This window comes from Trachypithecus francoisi, unplaced genomic scaffold, assembly GCF_009764315.1.
Source record: "Trachypithecus francoisi isolate TF-2019V2 unplaced genomic scaffold, Tfra_2.0 Lachesis_group15, whole genome shotgun sequence".
Classification (NCBI taxonomy): Eukaryota; Metazoa; Chordata; class Mammalia; order Primates; family Cercopithecidae; genus Trachypithecus; species Trachypithecus francoisi.
In genome coordinates this window covers 113,861,900-113,880,959 of record NW_022681460.1, presented here as the reverse complement: position 1 = coordinate 113,880,959, position 19,060 = coordinate 113,861,900, and the positions used below count along the sequence as shown (strand labels likewise).

The 19,060-nt window shown below is 63.6% G+C and overlaps 1 protein-coding gene across 4 annotated transcripts in view; it reads left to right on the top strand.

Moving 5' to 3' along the window:
- The window catches only part of CACNA1H (calcium voltage-gated channel subunit alpha1 H), a 67,304-nt gene that overhangs the window by 41,089 nt on the left and 7,155 nt on the right, over positions 1 to 19,060 (top strand). The window contains exons 4-27 of one of the 4 annotated variants that reach the window (XM_033236311.1): positions 142 to 275; positions 637 to 734; positions 3,291 to 3,450; positions 4,977 to 5,292; positions 5,436 to 5,528; positions 6,382 to 7,171; positions 8,730 to 9,172; positions 9,529 to 9,680; positions 10,552 to 10,737; positions 11,441 to 11,558; positions 11,715 to 11,870; positions 12,251 to 12,341; positions 12,493 to 12,701; positions 13,496 to 13,876; positions 14,514 to 14,614; positions 14,841 to 14,964; positions 15,054 to 15,122; positions 15,253 to 15,437; positions 15,639 to 15,765; positions 15,930 to 16,055; positions 16,168 to 16,257; positions 16,396 to 16,588; positions 16,954 to 16,971; positions 18,208 to 18,359. In XM_033236311.1, coding sequence (XP_033092202.1) covers positions 142 to 275; positions 637 to 734; positions 3,291 to 3,450; positions 4,977 to 5,292; positions 5,436 to 5,528; positions 6,382 to 7,171; positions 8,730 to 9,172; positions 9,529 to 9,680; positions 10,552 to 10,737; positions 11,441 to 11,558; positions 11,715 to 11,870; positions 12,251 to 12,341; positions 12,493 to 12,701; positions 13,496 to 13,876; positions 14,514 to 14,614; positions 14,841 to 14,964; positions 15,054 to 15,122; positions 15,253 to 15,437; positions 15,639 to 15,765; positions 15,930 to 16,055; positions 16,168 to 16,257; positions 16,396 to 16,588; positions 16,954 to 16,971; positions 18,208 to 18,359 — 4,512 coding nt within the window. Of the gene's footprint in view, positions 1 to 141; positions 276 to 636; positions 735 to 3,290; positions 3,451 to 4,976; positions 5,293 to 5,435; positions 5,529 to 6,381; positions 7,172 to 8,729; positions 9,173 to 9,528; positions 9,681 to 10,551; positions 10,738 to 11,440; positions 11,559 to 11,714; positions 11,871 to 12,250; positions 12,342 to 12,492; positions 12,702 to 13,495; positions 13,877 to 14,513; positions 14,615 to 14,840; positions 14,965 to 15,053; positions 15,123 to 15,252; positions 15,438 to 15,638; positions 15,766 to 15,929; positions 16,056 to 16,167; positions 16,258 to 16,395; positions 16,616 to 16,953; positions 16,972 to 18,207; positions 18,360 to 19,060 lie in introns of all 4 variants that reach the window. The other 3 variants (XM_033236309.1, XM_033236312.1, XM_033236310.1) reach the window with 3 other exon arrangements.

The following is a 19,060-nucleotide window of genomic DNA, read 5'->3' as shown; positions in this document are numbered from 1 at the left end:
CGGTGTGGCAGGGCTGGGGGTAGGGTGAGATTCGGGGCGGGGCGTCTGGGGGCGGGGCTCAGGCTGGGGCGGGGCTCAGGATTGAGGGGAGTGGGCTGAACTGAGCCGTTCCATGGGCTCTTCTGATTTCTCCTTCCGCAGGCCTTTGACGCCTTCATTTTCACCTTTTTCGCGGTGGAGATGGTCATCAAGATGGTGGCCTTAGGGCTGTTCGGGCAGAAGTGTTACCTGGGTGACACGTGGAACAGGCTGGATTTCTTCATCGTCGTGGCGGGGTAGGCCCCGCCTCGGAGAGGCCACAGCGCTGACGAAGGGGCCCCGCCCCACCCCACAGGGATCCCTGTGTCCCACCTGTAAAGAAAGATGGGCGGTGTGTTCTGGAGGGATCCAGGTAGAACCAGGGACCCTGTCTGGGACTCCGGAGATCCTCCTTCCTGGGCACAGGTGAGGGAGGTGGCCTCGTGGTATGACCAAGGGTCGTGCTCCTGCTACCTTGGGGCCTATCCTGGCCGGTACAAGGCCCTCCGGGTGCCGGGCTGGCCGACTCTGTGCCTGCCCACCTTCCTCTTCACCCCAGCCCCACCCCTGGCTGCCTGGGCCCCTCACTGAGCTGCTCGCTCTCGACCCCACCCCCAGCATGATGGAGTACTCGTTGGATGGACACAACGTGAGCCTCTCGGCTATCAGGACCGTGCGGGTGCTGCGGCCTCTCCGTGCCATCAATCGCGTGCCGAGTAAGTGACCAGCCCCACCTGGGCTTGAGACCAACAGGCTTGCGTGTCTGCCAGCCCTGCAGAGCCCTCAGAAGGGCTCACAGGAGCACAGGACTGGGAGGTGAAGGTTCCCAGGCACTCAGGCCCCAGCCCAGACCCCAGCACTGGGGGGGGCCCTGCCACTCTCCATGGGCCCTGCAGGTCTGGGGAGAATCAAGCTGGTGGCGGGGGGCAGTCAGTATTCACAGGGTCCCTGGCTCCCACATGGCCGAGTGACAACCTCGGGTTTCTCCTCTGCATGGCATCTGGGGCAAGGCTGGGGGCCAAGCAGATCCCTGGTGGATTTGCTGTCTGGCGCATCCTAGTGTGGCTCATGGCTGGTGGAGACACCCTTGTGAGTGCAGCTCAGCTCACCTGGGGACTCTATGCAGCACCCCCTTCACTCCCACACAGGCGAGGGGAGAGCCTGACACCTGTCCTGAGGACAGCTCATCCTCCCTACCCGCCACTGCTTCTGGCCCCCACCCTCCTGCCAGCAGCCCTACCCAAGGGAAGAGGGGAAGCTGGCTGGCCAGGGCTGGGCCTCCGTGTCCCCTGCTGAGCAGCTGATTTTCTAGAAGGAAGGCTGGAAACCCTTGAGGACTTGGCCAGCAGGTGTGAGGAGGGGCCAGGTGGAGAGGAGCTGCTGTGTGTCTGCTGTGCGCTGGGGGTGAGGGGAGGCAGAGGAAGAGCTTCCCGGAAAGTCACATGCCTGTTTGTTTGGGAAAGATCCTGTCAAACCCGGGCCACCCATCTGCGTCAGGCGATGGGGTGGGACCATTCTTTAAAGCCCCCAGGGCTACATTCAGCTGCTCCGGTTCCTGGCGGTGGGTGCAGCCCCCACGAGGCCGTAAGAGGCCCGAGTGCACACTGGGTGTAGGAGTGGCCCCATATGTGCACATGCCGGTATAACACAACCTTTGTGGCTACCTAACCAGGGTCCTGGTGGCCTTGGCACTCAGGGGTTGACCTGAAGCACCCCCCCAAAGTCACAGATCCACAGGGCTAGGCACTCCTTCCCCTGGAGCCTCTAGCTTCCCGAAAGGCAGGTGCCACTTGTCCCCGAGCCGCTGGTCCCCAAGCCTGCCTTCCCCTGCCTGCCTTGGCTCTACTGTGTGGCTCAGATAGGGCTTGAATACTGTGTGACTCTAACTAACAGAGCCTGAACCTCAGTTTCTCCTGAAATAGTGGCGTACAGGGGTACCCATGACCCCAAGGGTGGCTGAGCCTGAGGCGAGTGGACGCGCGTGTGGCGCTTGGCCCTTTGCCCGGCACCCACTGTGTGCTCAGTCTGCACACCGGCCTGGCCCCACTTGTTGGAACATGAAGTAGCCTGGCACACACAGCCCCCTGGAATTCCACGGATGTTTACTTTTCAGGTTAAATTCCCAGAGTGGCCCTAATTGTCGCCAGCAGCCTGGCCTCCTGGGGACCTGCTCGTGTCTCGAGGGAATTAGGGAACTCTTCCAGACTGCATCATAAGGCTCCTGATAATGAGGGCACGTTCAGGGTTGCATCCCATTCTGTTGGCCTGGGGTCCACTCTGACCCCTGGATCATCTGTGGTCTTTGAGCCAGTGCAGTCCGGCCAGGGCAGTGCTCACCGATTGCTCCTGTCGGCTCTTCTGACACTTCAGTGCCCCTCCTGGCTCTGACTCACCCCACGACCTGAGGGCCCGTTTTGCCATTGATACCCCAGGGTGCTGGGTGAGACCTTAGCGTCCCCAGGTTCCTGGCCCGGGGCTCTACCTGCTGCCTCAGCCTGGCGTTCGCTTAAATTTGGGAAAAAGGACGTCTTGGGGGAGCAGGCCCAGGATGGAGCAAGGGGCGCATGGGGCTTGGCTGACCCCCTTGCTGGATTAATCTGGAGTTCACGTAGCTCATAGCACCCAGGACTGATGGCTTCAGTGCTACCTCTTGAAAAGCCACTGCCTGTCCTCCCCACCGCCTCCAGCAGCCTCTCTGACGTGGGGCTCTGCTCTGGCCGGATTCTCACTGGGCATCAGAAAGTTTTCAGGATCCCAGACCTGCTGCAGAGACCCCCGGGAGGCAGCGCACCACCTGAGATTCTGGGGCTCCCGAGGCTGCTGCTGCCTTAATGGCAACTTCAGGGTGCCGCTGGACAAGCCTTGAGAGCCACTGGGCTCCGCCTGGTCATCCTGAGCCCCTGAGGTGCCGCATGGTCAGACCTGCCGCTGGCAGTCCCCTGCCTCCGCTCCCACTCCTCCACACCGCAGCCCTCCAAAAGCAGCAGACCTGCCCTCCTGGGATGGTTGGAGGTGGAGACCTGGCACACGTCTGGATGTGTGTCAGACCCCAGGGTGTCAGTGTCCCTGGAGGCTGGCGGTGGTAGGAGGGGAGCCTCGATCACCCTAGGGGTGCAGGAAAGTCACCGGGGGGGTGGCCTGAGTCAGTGTGCGGTTGGCGTGGACACCCGCTGTGAACAGTGGACGGGGCTCAGCGGACCCAGGAGGGGCTGTAGCCCCGAGGATGCTCCTGCAGGGCTTACGAGTGCCAATCCTGGCCCTGCTGCCCACAGGCATGCGAATCCTGGTCACTCTGCTGCTGGACACGCTGCCCATGCTCGGGAACGTCCTTCTGCTCTGCTTCTTCGTCTTCTTCATTTTCGGCATCGTTGGCGTCCAGCTCTGGGCTGGCCTCCTGCGGAACCGCTGCTTCCTGGACAGTGCCTTTGTCAGGTGCCCAGGCCCCACCCCTGTGAAGCCCTGCCCACCATGCATATGTAACACACCATGTGGCTCCACCCAACGCAGTTACCGCCCCACGTGGCTCTGCCTATCGTGCAGTCACCCGCCCTCCACCCCCACCTTCGTCATGACTCTGTCCACCGTGCAGTCATCTGTCTCTCCTGCACCCTCTCCCCCTCGCCCCCCTCCCCCTCCCCGTCATGGCTGTGCCCACCATGCAGTCATCCGTCCCCCCCATGGTTCTGCCCACTATATAGTCTCCGCCCACCATGCAGTCACCTGTCCCTCCTGCACCCTCTCCCCCCCGCCGCCCCTTCCCCCATCATGGCTCCGCCCACCATGCAGTCACCTGTCCCTCCTGCACCCTCTCCCCCCCGCCGCCCCTTCCCCCATCATGGCTCCGCCCACCATGCAGTCACCTGTCCCTCCTGCACCCTCTCCCCCCCGCCGCCCCTTCCCCCATCATGGCTCCGCCCACCATGCAGTCACCTGTCCCTCCTGCACCTCTCCCCCCTGCCGCCCCTTCCCCCATCATGGCTCTGCCCACCATGCAGTCATCCGTCCCTCCCGCCCTCCCCATGGTTCTGCCCACCATATAGTGTCCACCCACCATGCAGTCACCTGCACCCCCCACCCCCGTCATGGCTGCGCCCACCATGCAATCACCACCTCACATTGGCTCCACCCACCATGGAGTCCGTCACTGCCCCACGTGGCTCCGCCCACCATGCAATCAAGTCCCCGCCTCACATGGCTCCGCCCACCATGCAATCAAGTCCCCGCCTCACATGGCTCCGCCCACCATGCAGTCGCTGGCTCAGGGGAACCACACCATAGGCCCCGCCCCCAGTGCCGCCTCTTCTCAGCCCGCAGGACACGTTAGTCCCCACACTCCGTCCCTTCTCTTCACCCCTCACCCCGGGGTCCTTTCATTCCTTACTTTGGAATCGCCTCTCCTCACCTCAGGGTTCTCAGCCGTTGCCCTGCAGTCACCTCTCCTCACCCAAGGAGCCTCTCAGCCCACGCCCTGGGGTCCCCTCAGCCCCTGTCTGGGATTTTCTCCACTCCCACTCTGGGGTCCCCTCCCCTCAGCCCTCACCCCAGGGTTCCCTCCCCTAGTCCCTTGCTCCTCCCCCCTCATCCCCTTCCAGGAGGAGCTGAGGTCTGAGCCTGGGTTTCTGGCTCCTGGGTCCTCCTCCCTGTTCTTTATGCTGTTCTTTGTCAATTTTTTTGTCTATTCTTGTTCCTTTGTGTCTTTGTCTCTCTATGGATTTGGGCTGAGGAGGGTGTGGTTTCTGCAGCACCACTGTGTCCTCGACTCTGGTTCTGGCTGTGTCCCCTGATCCTGGTCGTGACCTCCGGTCCTATCACGCCCCCTGACCCTAAGTGTGCCTCCCTAACCGTGATTGGTTCCCTGGTCCTGACCCTGATCACGTCCCTGACCCTGATTGTGCCCCCAACCCTGACCGTCCCTGACCCTAATTGTACCTCTTGGCCCTGGTTGTGCCCATCCCCAGGAACAACAACCTGACCTTCCTGCGGCCATACTACCAGACCGAGGAGGGCGAGGAGAACCCGTTCATCTGCTCCTCGCGCCGAGACAACGGCATGCAGAAGTGCTCGCACATCCCCAGCCGCCGCGAGCTGCGCGTGCCCTGCACCCTGGGCTGGGAGGCCTACGTGCAGCCACAGGCCGACGGGGTGGGCGCCACGCGCAACGCCTGCATCAACTGGAACCAGTACTACAACGTGTGCCGCTCGGGCGACTCAAACCCCCACAACGGTGCCATCAACTTCGACAACATTGGCTACGCCTGGATCGCCATCTTCCAGGTGGGCGGCAAGAAGGTGGAACGGGGACCCTGGGGCACGGCAGGGGAGCGGGTGCAGGACTCGCCCCCCAGCCGAGACCCCAGGGGGCACGGGGAGGAGGAGGAGGGGTCGTGCGGGCCCAAGTCCAGCCACTGCCCCCTCAGGTGATCACGCTGGAAGGCTGGGTGGACATCATGTACTACGTCATGGACGCCCACTCGTTCTACAATTTCATCTATTTCATCCTGCTCATCATCGTGAGTGTGGGCGGCAGCGTTCGCCATGATGGGCCCTGGTGTTAGCTGGCTGGAGGGGGGGGTGGGGTACCTGGGTGGTCACAGGGGCTTTTGTCTGGCCTCTAGCTGAAGGGAGCACATAGGGGAGGGAGGCAGAGCTTGCGGGGGTGGGGGGTGCGGTTGGGGACCTCAAGAGGCCATGCCGTCACCTAGACAGGGTCCAGGCCTGTGGGTGCTGGCTCAGGGCTGAACAGCCAGGAACACCTCTGGAGAGTACATACCCTCCCAGCGCAGCTTTCCACAGCGCGTGTGGCCCCAGGTGTGCTCCTCACCTGGTCCTCTCACAGGCCCCATGGGGTCCCAGCAGAGTTGGGTTAATCAGGCCGCAGACATCTGTGGGGTCCTGGGTGTACCTAGAGCCACCCTGCAAGAACCCAGCAGGTAACAGAAGCAGACAGACATCCCCAGCTTGTTCTCAGAGAGCAAGCGAGGAGAACGAGCAGAGATTTGCTGCACACTGGCTGGTGCTAAGGAGGAAACACAGCTGGGGTGCTGGGGAGGGGAGAGTGGCCACCGCTGAGAGGGTCACCTCAAGGACAGACCTGCAGGCGAAGGAGGGGCTGAGCCACATGGAGAAACAGGAAAGAGGGTTCCAGGTCTTTTGTCCAAATAGGCATAAAGCAGCTACTGTGTGCCGCCTGCTCCAGACGTGGGGGCTCAGCAGTGAACACCGCAGCAACCTGCCCATAGCAGGGCACCCCGCCCACTGTGCTTATGGCGTGGCCCCCACTCGAGTAGGCAGTGCGCAGTAGGGTTCAGTGGCGAATCAAAGACTCACCCACTCACTGCCACCCGCCTGCCCACCCCGTCACAGGTGGGCTCCTTCTTCATGATCAACCTGTGCCTGGTGGTGATTGCCACGCAGTTCTCAGAGACAAAGCAGAGGGAGAGCCAGCTGATGCGGGAGCAGCGGGCGCGCCATCTATCCAACGACAGCACACTGGCCAGCTTCTCCGAGCCTGGCAGCTGCTACGAAGAGCTGCTGAAGTATGTGGGCCATATATTCCGCAAGGTCAAGCGGCGCAGCTTGCGCCTCTATGCCCGCTGGCAGAGCCGCTGGCACAAGAAGGTGGACCCTAGCGCTGTGCAAGGCCAGGGTCCCGGGCACCGCCAGCGCCGGGCGGGCAGGCACACAGCCTCAGTGCACCACCTGGTCTACCACCATCACCACCACCACCACCACCACTACCATTTCAGCCACAGCAGCCCCCGCAGGCCCGGCCCTGAGCCAGGCGCCTGCGACACCAGGCTGGTGCGGGCCGGTGCACCTCCCTCACCACCCTCCCCAGGCAGCAGACCACCCGACGCAGAGTCTGTGCACAGCATCTACCATGCCGACTGCCACATAGAGGGGCCGCAGGAGAGGGCCCAGGTGGCACATGCCGCCGCCACCGCTGCCGCCAGCCTCAAACTGGCCACGGGGCTGGGCACCATGAACTACCCCACCATCCTGCCCTCAGGGATGGGCAGCGGCAAAGGCAGCACCAGCCCCGGACCCAAGGGGAAGTGGGCCAGTGGGCCACCAGGCACCGGGGGGCACAGCCCCTTGAGCTTGAATAGCCCCGATCCCTACGAGAAGATCCAGCATGTGGTCGGGGAGCATGGTGAGGACCCAGCCCTACCCCATGGAGGCAGTGGGACCTAGGCAGGGCGGGCAGCGTCTCCAGTGTGTTGTTCCTGCAGCCACTCTCATGAGCCCAGCTTTGATTTGTGGACAGACCAGCCATGCCTCTGGCACCCATAAGAAGGGAAAAGAGGGAGGTCCTGTCCCCGTCAGCGCCAGGTCAAGCCCCCCGTGGCCCACATCCCACAGCAGGAGTGGTGGCCACGGAGGTGGGATTCTGAACCTGACAAGGCCTGTCAGACCCTTCTGGGCCAGCATCCGTTGCCCCTGCCCGGCTCCGAGAGAGACCATATGCTTGTGTCCACAGTCTGGACGCTTCCCTGGAGGATTTGCAGCGCCCTTCGTGGCCATGGAGGCTGGCCCCCTTTCTAGGTGGGGACACCGAGCAGGGGAGTGTGGGGGAGGTACCGTCACAGAGTCAGCCAGTCAGGAAGAGAGAGGCTGGTGCAGGATTCTCCTACCCGGGGTCTGGGCCTCCGTTGACCAGGTGAATGGGAGACGGCAGGACCCCCAGATGGTTCCACACAGGCTTGGGGGTCCTTCCTGGTTCTGTACACAGATGTAGAGACACAGGCAGGGGTGTGTCCCCCGTGGCTGGGATGGGTGCAGCTGAGGGTGCCAGGATGCTGTGTGCCCTCATGCACTGGTAACCAAGGCATGCAGGCAAGAGTGTCAGGGGCGTGTGCTTCTAGCCCTCGAATGGTGGGAGTCCAGCCACTGTGCATAAGAGGCACACGGGTTCCAAAGACAGCATGAAAACATCACGGGATGGCTTATTATTGGTCATTATTATGTCAGTTTCGTGTTGGAGTGATCGTGGTTTGCTTGCATGGAGTCAAACAGAATGCTATAGCTAACTTCACCTGTGTGCTGTGGCTGCTGGGAAGTGCCTGGTGTTATATTTCTGCAGATGGCACAGCCTAAGGCAGGCAAACGTCTCTGCACCTAAGTGTGTCCCTGCCCCAGTAGGTGAGCAGGAATGTGGCTGTGGGGGTTGGGCCTGTGTGCCCAGGTGTGTGTGTGAATGTGCCCAGTATGTGCCTGAATGTATGGCTTTTCTGATGTCTGTGGCTGCTGTCACCCCGAACTAGTGGGCTTAGAACAGTGGGAACTCTCAGCAGTGGAGGCTGGTGGTCCAAAATCCGGGCGTTGCAGGGGTGCTTTCTCTGGAGGCTCTGGGGGAGAACTCTCCTCACTTTTCCTACGTTCTGGTTTTGCCAATCCCCGGCTTGTCGACACGTCCCTGCGGTCTCTGTCTGTCTTCACGTGGCTGTTTGTTTTCTTCTTATTGGAACAGTCATGGCTCAGGGCCCTCCCTACTCCAGGATAGCCTCATTCTTCATTCTTCATTTTAACTCATGACACCTGCAAAGATCCTACTTTCTGTGAAGTCCATTTGCAGGTTCTGGAGGTTGAACTCTGGATGGATCTTTTTGTGGGGGACACGTTCACCCTACCGCTCCTGTGTGTGTGGGTTTCCAGGCCCCTGTGGCAGCACCACTGAGTGGGCCTGCCCCTGTCTGTGCCCTCTCCCACAGGACTGGGCCAGGCCCCTGGCCATCTGTCAGGCCTCAGCGTGCCCTGCCCCCTGCCCAGCCCCGCAGCAGGCACACTGACCTGTGAGCTGAAGAGCTGCCCATACTGCACCCGTGCCCTGGAGGACCCAGAGGGGGAGCTCAGTGGCTCAGAGAGTGGAGACTCAGATGGTTGTGGCATCTACGAATTCACGCAGGACGTCCGGCACGGTGACCGCCGGGATCCCATGCAACCACCCCCTGCGATGGACACACCAGGCCCAGGCAGCCCCCGGCGGCGGGCACAGCAGAGGGCAGCCCCGGGCGAGCCAGGCAGGCTGGGCCACCTCTGGGCTACCTTCAGCAGCAAGCTGCGCCGCATCGTGGACAGCAAGTACTTCAGCCGCGGCATCATGATGGCCATCCTCGTCAACACGCTGAGCATGGGCGTGGAGTACCATGAGCAGGTGCGGGCCAGCCTGGGCACGGGGCTGGCTCCCTGTTGTGCTTGCAGGGCTTGGGGAGTCTCGGGAGGCTTCCAGCAGCCCCAGGGCCTGGCCTGATGGTAGGACAGTCAGGCAGGGCTCCAGAAAGCCGGGGATGGTGAGGATAGGAGACTAGGTATGCTGAGCCTCTGCTGGAGGGAACCTCCTCGGGATCCTGGCCTCCTCTCTAGATAGCAACTGATGAGGCTCCTGAGATGCTGCTGCAGCCCTTCTGATCCCTTGGGTCTTGATGCAGCCAAACCTGCTCCTAGATAAGTGCTGAGGAGGGTTGGGAGCTATGGATGGGGCCACCTGATTGTCCCCACCTCTGCCTGCAGCCCGAGGAACTGACTCACGCCCTGGAGATCAGCAACATTGTGTTCACGAGCATGTTCGCCTTGGAGATGTTGCTGAAACTGCTGGCCTGTGGCCCTCTGGGTTACATCCGGAACCCGTACAACATCTTCGACGGCATCATCGTGGTCATCAGGTGGGTCCCCACCCGCTCCTCAGGCCAGAGGGGCCCGGAAGCTCCACTGTCTGGCAAAGACCCCACCTACAGAGCAGAACCCTGAGCACGGGAGGAAGTGCTGGCAACGACACAGCTCTGTACGACAAGCTGTGGGAAGCAGGTGCTTGGTGTCCGCAGTGCCCCAGGGGACTGTCCTGGGCAGAGTCCCCTCCCCAGACCCTGTGCTTCCCTGCAGGCACTACTGGGTACACACCTGTTAGGTCAGCTGCATCTCAGAAGGATGTTTCTGGAAACTAGCAGAGCTGTTCCCTGCAGGAACAATGCAGGTGTGCAGTGGCCTCAGGGCTGAGACGTTTAGGGCCAGACCCCGCGAGAAAGACCCGCTTAAAAGGCTGAATCATGTTTGCCGCTGGGGGAGCATTTGCCGCAACAAAATTAAACCAGAAAGGATTGGGAAAATTTGAGGGGAAACGCTGCCCGTCTTCCCCTGGAAGGAAGCTCATCCCTTGGGAGTAGAGAGGGGTGAGGGGTCTCACACCCCGGGGCAGGGAGCGGGTGAGCAGAACGGACAAGCCAGGTCTGGCTGTGGAAGTCCCGGGGCAGGAGAGCGTCCTTGGCGAAGGAGCTTCCTCGACCTGGCCGGAGCCAGGCTTCTGCTTTCCCGGGGGTGCTGGGGCCAGACAGCCGCTGGGGCTGTCAGCAGGTCAAGAGGCTTCTGAGGTGCGTCCGCAGCTGCTCATGCCTCCCGATGCAGCCAGACTTGCTCCCGTCTGTGGGATGCGGCACACGGGCCACTGTGGCTCCCTGGCTGCTGATCCTGCTTCCAGTGGGAGGAGGGCCGGGGTCGGGGACCATGGCGCCGCTGACCGTCGCCCCCACCCATCCGCAGCGTCTGGGAGATCGTGGGGCAGGCGGACGGCGGTCTGTCTGTGCTGCGCACCTTCCGGCTGCTGCGTGTGCTGAAGCTGGTGCGCTTCCTGCCAGCGCTGCGGCGCCAGCTTGTGGTACTGGTGAAGACCATGGACAACGTGGCCACCTTCTGCACGCTGCTCATGCTCTTCATTTTCATCTTCAGGTGGGCCCCCCAGCCCGCCCAGCGTCTCACCCCAGGGCAGCCGGGAGCACAGGCCCGGGGCACCCCCAAAGAGAAGGAGCCCTCCCACCACCAGCCCCAGGGCATCTGCAGACACTCGGCCTCCGCTGCTTCCATTCGAGAAGCACTGATGGGGCACCTACTGTGTGCCACGCACTAGACATGCAGGGAGTCAGATGGCAGGGTTCAGAGATGGGTTGCCAGGTGGACAAGCTGGGGACTTACTCAAGTAAGGGTAGAGTGCCGGGGGTGGGGGCGGGCACCAGGCTCCAACTGGGCTGTTCTGGGCGCCCGCTGGGTGCCAGTCTAGCCTGGAGCTCAGGGTCAGGGTCAGCTGGAGGATAAGAAGCCAGGCAGGCGGGGTTCTCACAGTCCAGAGGGGCTGAATGAGGCAGGTGTCCCAGGTCCCAGTTGCCACCCGAAGCCGGAGTGGTCTCCCAACGTCTGTGCCACCTCTGGTCTTGGTCCTCTCGCCTGTAGAAGGGACATTACTGAGTTGTGGGGGTAGGAAGTCCCTTCTAAGCCAGAGACCTCGGGCGCCCGGGGAGGGTGGGGGGGCTAGGAGAGCCCGGACGGCCAGAGCCAGCCCTGCCCTCCCTCCTCCCACTCTCCTCCCCTCCCCCACCTTCTTTCCCTCAGCACACCCCTGCTTCCACCCTCAACACGCCCCTGTCCCCGCCCTCAGCATCCTGGGCATGCACCTCTTCGGCTGCAAGTTCAGCCTGAAGACAGACACCGGAGACACCGTGCCCGACAGAAAGAACTTCGACTCCCTGCTGTGGGCCATCGTCACCGTGTTCCAGGTAGTGCCCGGGGTGCCCTCAGCAGTGCTGGCTGCCGAGTCTGGTCCCCAAAGAGGTGGATGTGCCGTCCTGCGTGCCCAGAGCTGCCTCCGTCCCAAGGAGTTGCTGGCATTTTGGGGCTGGGCTGACCACCCCGGTCCCCCTGCTGTCCCCCAGATCCTGACCCAGGAGGACTGGAACGTGGTCCTGTACAACGGCATGGCCTCCACCTCCTCCTGGGCCGCCCTCTACTTCGTGGCCCTCATGACCTTCGGCAACTACGTGCTTTTCAACCTGCTGGTCGCCATCCTTGTGGAGGGCTTTCAGGCGGAGGTGAGGGGGCAGGGAGAGAGGGTCTTCCAGGAGAAGGGATTGCTGCCAGGAGGAGGGTGATGGGAAGCAAAAAGGGCTTTAGGTCAAGGGGAGGGGTGTGGGGGGCCTGCCAGGAGGTGAGGGATAGAGAAGGGAAGCTGGCTTCCATGAGGAGGGGGGCCTTCCAGAAGGAGCGCGGAGGCCAGGAGCCCAGCGGAGTGGGCAGGGATTGGTCTGGAGAGGCAGATTGCTCACCTACCTGCCCCCACCTTGGCAGTGAGATCATCCTCTGGGTCCTTCTGTCTACACCCCACCTCCCAGGCCGGCCCAGCCTTCCGTCTGGCATGAGGGGTCCCCACTCACAGGGCTCTCATCTCTGCCTTGTGCTTTCCGGGGTACAGGGTGACGCCAACAGATCCGACACGGACGAGGACAAGACGTCGGTCCACTTTGAGGAGGACTTCCACAAGCTCAGAGAGCTCCAGACCACAGGTGCGTGTGGTCGGTGGGTGGTCTGGGTTCTGGTGGGTGGAGTACGCTGGGCTGGCTGGGCAGGGCCCCTAAGGGCACATCCTAGGTGGGGGGATTCCTGATCCTGGGAGCCTGGCAGGTCTAGGGGCCCGTTCCTCCCTCTGGCCCGCAGAGCTGAAGATGTGCTCCCTGGCCGTGACCCCCAACGGGCACCTGGAGGGACGAGGCAGCCTGTCCCCTCCCCTCATCATGTGCACAGCGGCCACACCCATGCCTACTCCCAAGAGCTCGCCATACCTGGACGCAGACCCCAGCCTCCCAGACTCTCGGCGTGGCAGCAGCAGCTCCGGAGACCCGCCCCTGGGAGACCAGAAGCCTCCGGTAGGTGCCATCTCCTGCCCCAGCCCTCAGGCCCCTTCAGGTTTCCCCCACCTGGCTCCTTATGGCCTTCCCCAAAGACAAGTGAGGGTCCCTCCCCCCATGCCCATAAAGTCCCAGCCCTGTGCAGAGACTGAGGAAGAGTGCTATGGTTTCTGTAAATGGAAGCCGGGGCTGCTGTTCCAGGAGGCCGGTGTGAAGAGGCAGACGTGGAAGTTCTGTGCGCCCAACGGTCTAGCAGAGTGCGCAGCGCACAGCGCGGGAAGACCCAAGGCGGCTGGGGGCAGAAGCATGCCCGGGAAACAGATGGCAGGCCAGGCGGGGGGTTCCGCTGCCACGAGAAGCAGCCTGATTCCCTTTACGGCCAGGGCATCTCTCTGGGTCCGGGGAACTAGAGGGGAGCAGATAGTACCACCCGCAACAGCCACGGAGCACGGGAGTGAGCCAGACGCCCTAGCAGGGGAGGAAGCGGGGCAGATGCGAGGCTGAGCCACAGACCCAGCATGCTCCTGGGGACGCTGGGGCCACCTGCGCTTTGGTCCTGCGCTGGTTCTGGCCCCTGACCCAGCAGAGCTCAGGGCCTCACCCCCACAAGGCGGGCACCCTGACCCTCATGAGCTGTGCCTGTGGTTGGCTCGGTGGCCCCTAAATTCGCAGCCTCCACCGTGCTTCCTTGGCAGGGCTGTCTATGCATTAAGTGATCCACGTATGCTTTGCACACAGTAAGTGCTCCGTAAATGCCAGCAATTGGTGTTAATAGTGGTGCCGCCAGGCCACTGACTCCCACCACCCCCCAGGCCAGCCTCCGAAGTTCTCCCTGCACCCCCTGGGGCCCCAATGGCGCCTGGAGCAGCCGGCGTTCCAGCTGGAGCAGCCTGGGCCGTGCCCCCAGCCTCAAGCGCCGCAGCCAGTGCGGGGAACGTGAGTCCTTGCTGTCCGGCGAGGGCAAGGGCAGTACTGACGACGAAGCCGAGGACGGCAGGGCCACACCCGGGCCCCGGGCCACCCCACTGCGGCGGGCCGAGTCCCTGGACCCACGGCCGCTCCAGCCGGCCCCCCTCCCACCTACCAAGTGTCGCGACTGCAACGGGCAGATGGTGGCCCTGCCCAGCGAGTTCTTCCTACGCGTCGACAGCCACCGGGAGGATGCGGCTGAGCTTGACGACGACTTGGAGGATGTGAGTGCGTGGCCCTGGGCCCACAGCCGTCTCGCCTCCCTCTGTCTGGGGCAGGTTCTCTCAAGTGGGATTTGAGATGGGATTCAGGGCATGGTGTTAACTGGGGAGATTCAGAAGGGGAGAGAAGCAGGCCAGGCCAGGGAGGAATCCAGCAGCATTCAGGGATTCAGCCACAGCCGATCCCAAAGTCCCCCCACTGCCATCTGGGGGCCATGTACTAAATGATCCATGTACAGTCTGCATACGGGAGCTGCGCCCTGCACCGTGGGTCAGCCGCTGGCTGAGAGCTGCTGCCGAGGCAGGGCCAGGCATCCACTAGACTCTCAGGCTTTTGTTTGTCAAGGACCACTCCCCAGAGCCAGGGGCCCAAGAGCACCCACTTACCTGGCCCCGTGGACTCCCAGCATGGGTCACTGTGCTATCACCAGGGTAGGGAAGGAGGCAGTTGTGTGGTATGAGCTCCAGAGGCCAGAAGGCCAGAGCCCAAAGGCCAGTGGGTAAGGAGTGAGGATGGAGAAGGCTGAGAAGGTGCCGGGAGGAGGGCTGGGAGGAGTGGCCGAGCTGAGCGCAGAGGGCCCTGGTCGGGGGCCGGGCAGGCAGGCACAGGGCTCTGAGAACCCAACTTTTCATTCCCCAGAGCTGCTGCTTCCGCCTGCACAAAGTTCTGGAGCCCTACAAGCCCCAGTGGTGCCGGAGCCGGGAGGCCTGGGCCCTCTACCTCTTTTCCCCACAGAACCGGTGAGGAGGCTGGGTCAGGAGGCTACATGGCTGGTTCCAGCCCACGGGACCCCCGCCCCCAGGTCCCCACTGGGCGGGGCTGGCACTTGGTGGATATTTCCGGGTGGGCACCCCTTCTCAGACCACAGCGACCGGGGCTGAAGTGGAGACCTGGCCAGGGCTGTCCTGCGACTCCCATCCACTCTGCTGTCTGTGCCCCACCTCTCACCCGCTCCCGCCCACCCAGGTTCCGCGTCTCCTGCCAGAAGATCATCACGCACAAGATGTTTGATCACGTGGTCCTCGTGTTCATCTTCCTCAACTGTGTCACCATCGCCCTGGAGAGGCCTGACATTGACCCCGGCAGCACCGTGAGTCAGCCAACCCCATCGTCCCAGGCCACCACGACCCCCAGGGAGGGATGGAGTGGACACAGCCCCCCACCGTCCTCTCCCGGCAGGAGCGGGTCTTCCTCAGCGTCTCCAATTACATCTTCACGGCCATCTTCGTGGCGGAGATGATGGTGAAGGTACCGCGGGGCCCGGGGACTGCCCCTCGTTCCCAGGCGCCCATTCTGCCCTCATCCCCACCCAGTAGCGTGCCAGCTTCCCGGACCCCTCAGGCCTGAGCCTGAGATCCGTGCCATTGGCCGTCCCCAGGTGGTAGCTCTGGGGCTGCTCTCGGGCGAGCACGCCTACCTCCAGAGCAGCTGGAACCTGCTGGATGGGCTGCTGGTGCTGGTGTCCCTGGTCGACATCGTCGTGGCCATGGCGTCGGCTGGTGGCGCCAAGATCCTGGGCGTTCTGCGCGTGCTGCGTCTGCTGCGGACCTTGCGGCCTCTGAGGTGGGGACCAGGGGCACCCCTGGACTCCTGGGGCAACCTGGAAGCACAGTCCCCTGACGCCACTGTCCATCACTGCTCTCATAGTCCTGGGCTGTTCGCAGGCCGCCCAGTCATCCCCACCTTGGGGCCTTTGCCGAGCTGTGCCAGCACCTGGCAGCTGCTGCCGTAGATGACCGCAGTGTATCCTTCATTCTCCCCCAGGGTCATCAGCCGGGCCCCGGGCCTCAAGCTGGTGGTGGAGACGCTGATCTCGTCACTCAGGCCCATCGGGAACATCGTCCTCATCTGCTGTGCCTTCTTCATCATTTTTGGCATCTTGGGTGTGCAGGTGTGTGGCCCCCATGTGCCCGGGGGTCTGTCTTCCCAGTGTGGCTCCCAGCAGTGCTACTGTGGGACAGGGAGGGACAGCTCGGGCCTCACTCGCGCCCCAGGAGGCCCTGTGTGGGGTGGGGCACAGGCCGGGCCCTCTGCGGTGACCGCCACACCCATCAGCTCTTCAAAGGGAAGTTCTACTACTGCGAAGGCGGCGACACCAGGAACATCTCCACCAAGGCGCAGTGCCGGGCCGCCCACTACCGCTGGGTGAGGCGCAAGTACAACTTCGACAACCTGGGCCAGGTGGGCAGGCGGCAGCAGGAGGCGGGGGGAGGGGTCTCCAGGACCCCCTGGAGCGAGAGGGCCAGCGGCCGCAGCTCCAGCCCTCCTCAGGGACCCTGGCTCTGGCCCTCAGGCTCTGATGTCGCTGTTCGTGCTGTCGTCCAAGGATGGCTGGGTGAATATCATGTACGACGGGCTGGACGCCGTCGGTGTGGACCAGCAGGTGTGCACAGGCGGGTGGCCGGGTCACCTCAGGGTCTCCCCCACGCGGCTGTCTTGGCCTCTGGGGACTGGTGGGGCCATCCTGGGCAGGGCACCTGGCGGGGCAGGTGGGCGGGGACCCACCCGCTCTGTGCCGCAGCCCGTGCAGAACCACAACCCCTGGATGCTGCTGTACTTCATCTCCTTCCTGCTCATCGTCAGCTTCTTCGTGCTCAACATGTTCGTGGGCGTCGTGGTCGAGAACTTCCACAAATGCCGGCAGCACCAGGAGGCAGAGGAGGCGCGGCGGCGTGAGGAGAAGCGGCTGCGGCGCCTGGAGAGGAGGCGCAGGAGTAAGGCGCTCCCGGTGGCGGTGGCGGGTCGGTACCTATGTGCCCACCGGGCCCTCCAGCCCTGCCCGCTCCCACCCCAGCCTCCCCGAATGGCTCTGCATGTCACCCGCCTTGCCTGGGCCTGCATGGGGGCCGGGCCTTGGAGGGGCTGGCCGGAGAAGGCCGCTGGGGGAGCCCGCCACAGCGGGAGAGGAAGCACCCCCAACCCATCCCCAGTGCCCGACGGGCAGGTTCCCCACCGAGTCCTCACTCCACAAGGAGCCAGCACAGCCCCCGAAATACAGGAGCTAAGGGAGAGCAGGGAGGGCTCCAGGCCCGAGTGCCCCCACACCCTTAGCCCTCAGACCATCTCCTTGTCTTTCCAGGCACCTTCCCCAGCCCAGGTACCGGCCCTGCCCTGCATGCCTCAGGCCCCGCTTCTGCGGCCGCTGCTCGGGGAAGGGCGGGCATCCCAGGCCTGCTGGGGTCCTCCGCAGGGCGGGCACAGGCAGCTGGAGGTGCTGGGTGTGTGGCACGGGGACGGGCTGTGCTCGCCCACTGGTGCCCGGGCTGCTGTGTGCATGCATGTGTGTGGCTCTGCCCGGCTCACAGTCTGCCTGCATCTCTGCCGTGCACCAGGACACCCAGAGCAACGAGGGGCCACCCACACCCCTGCAGGCCTGTGGCTGCCCCGTGTCCTTGCTGGTCCAGCCCGACTGACTGCTGGCCCCCTCTGGCTGCCCAGGCTGCACTGAGTGCTTCAGTGACTGCATGCTGGCCCGCAGAGCATGAGGGTCGGGCGGGGGGTGTATCCTGCTCTTCCAGGCACTGGGCCAGTGGTCCCCACCCGTGTGTGGTTCTGTGGCCGAGGCAGGTGCTAGGGTGTGGTGGCAGCTCACGCCTTCACCTACCGGAGCTCCTCCTCGTGCATGGAGGGGCCCTGGAGGCCGAGCGTTCAGTGCACACCTGCCTAGGGGACACACGCAGATGGTGGGCACCGACTTCAGGTGGTCTGGAGTCTGGCAGACCCTAGACCACAGCACATGGCCCTTGGAGGATGGGCAGGGGAGGGACTTGGGCTGGTGGCCAGAGGGCAGGTCACACTCTCTTGCTTCTGCTCCAGTGAGGCCCTGTGGGCCCGGAGATGAGTGGGGCTGCTCTGCCCAGCCCTTCCTCAGTGTCTCAGCCTGAGGCCAGACCCGGAGTAGACCACAGAGGCCCAGCCACGTGCTGCGCCAACCTGGGAGCTCCAGGAGGGCGGGGTGTGCCCGGCACCCAGGTGGGATATGGGGAAGCCATCTCAGCTTCGAACCCACTCTTGGGGGCCGCCCAGGACGCGGCTGCGTTGCTGAGGAGGAGGTTAGTCAGCGGCCTGCCCCCAAGGCCTGCTCCAGCCCAGGCCTCCTGGCCTAGCCAGCTTCCCAAGGAGCTGCATCTCACCTAGAACAGGGTCCCTTCCCTGAGTGAGTCCCCCTCCAGTCTGACGTGAGCCCTGCCATGAGGCAGGGCCAGCCCCATCTTCACATCTGAGCCGTGGGCCCCCACTTCTCCCCTGCACTTGGCCACCTGGGAAGATAATGGGGTCTGCAGAAGCCCGGGGCAGCCCTCCCGCCTGGCGCTCACAGCCGCCCTCCCTGCAGAGGCCCAGCGCCGGCCCTACTATGCCGACTACTCACCCACCCGCCGCTCCATTCACTCGCTGTGCACCAGCCACTATCTCGATCTCTTCATCACCTTCATTATCTGTGTCAACGTCATCACCATGTCCATGGAGCACTATAACCAACCGAAGGTGGGTGCAAGAGGGCGCTTCCTTCCCGCAGACCAGGGCAGCGAGGGGGCCCTTCCTTCCCGCAGACCAGGGCGACAAGGGGGCCTAGGGGCTGGGGCACCCCCAGTGGGGCAGCTAACAGCACGTACAACCCAGGACTGGCGCTCCGCTGAGCCCTCACTGGGGTTTGCATGGGGGATGTGGAGATTTTGTGTGAAAAGAGGTCTTTCTTTTAACGTTGATTGAAACTCCCCTCCCCCTGCCCTGGGGGCCCCTCCCCAGCCTGGCCGGCCGTGCGCGTCCCACCCGTGAGGAGGGGCTGGCAGGCCGTGCATGTCCCATCGTGGGGAGGCTGGCAGGAGACAGGCAGGCCTGAGGGCCTGAGGTGGAGTTTCTCTTTACTCGGGTCTCCCTGCAGCCCTCCTCTCCTCAGTGGAAGGACGTGGTCCTCCCAGCCTCCCAGAGGAAGGAGGTAGTCCCTGGGTAGCAGTAAGCCTTTGAGGCTGAGCGGACTCAGCTCTGTGGAAAGCATTTTGTGTGGAGCTGAGGATGGCCGTGGCCAGAGACCAGGAGCCTGGGCGGGGAAGGGCAGGGTCTTCCCTCCCCAGAGGTTCGTCCTCAGAGGATGGGGGGCTCCAGGGTCCATCCGGGCAGTGCCTCCCAGCGCAGCCCAGGCTGCATACTGTAGGTGCTCAGAGTTGGGCCCTGTGAGCCCATGTTCC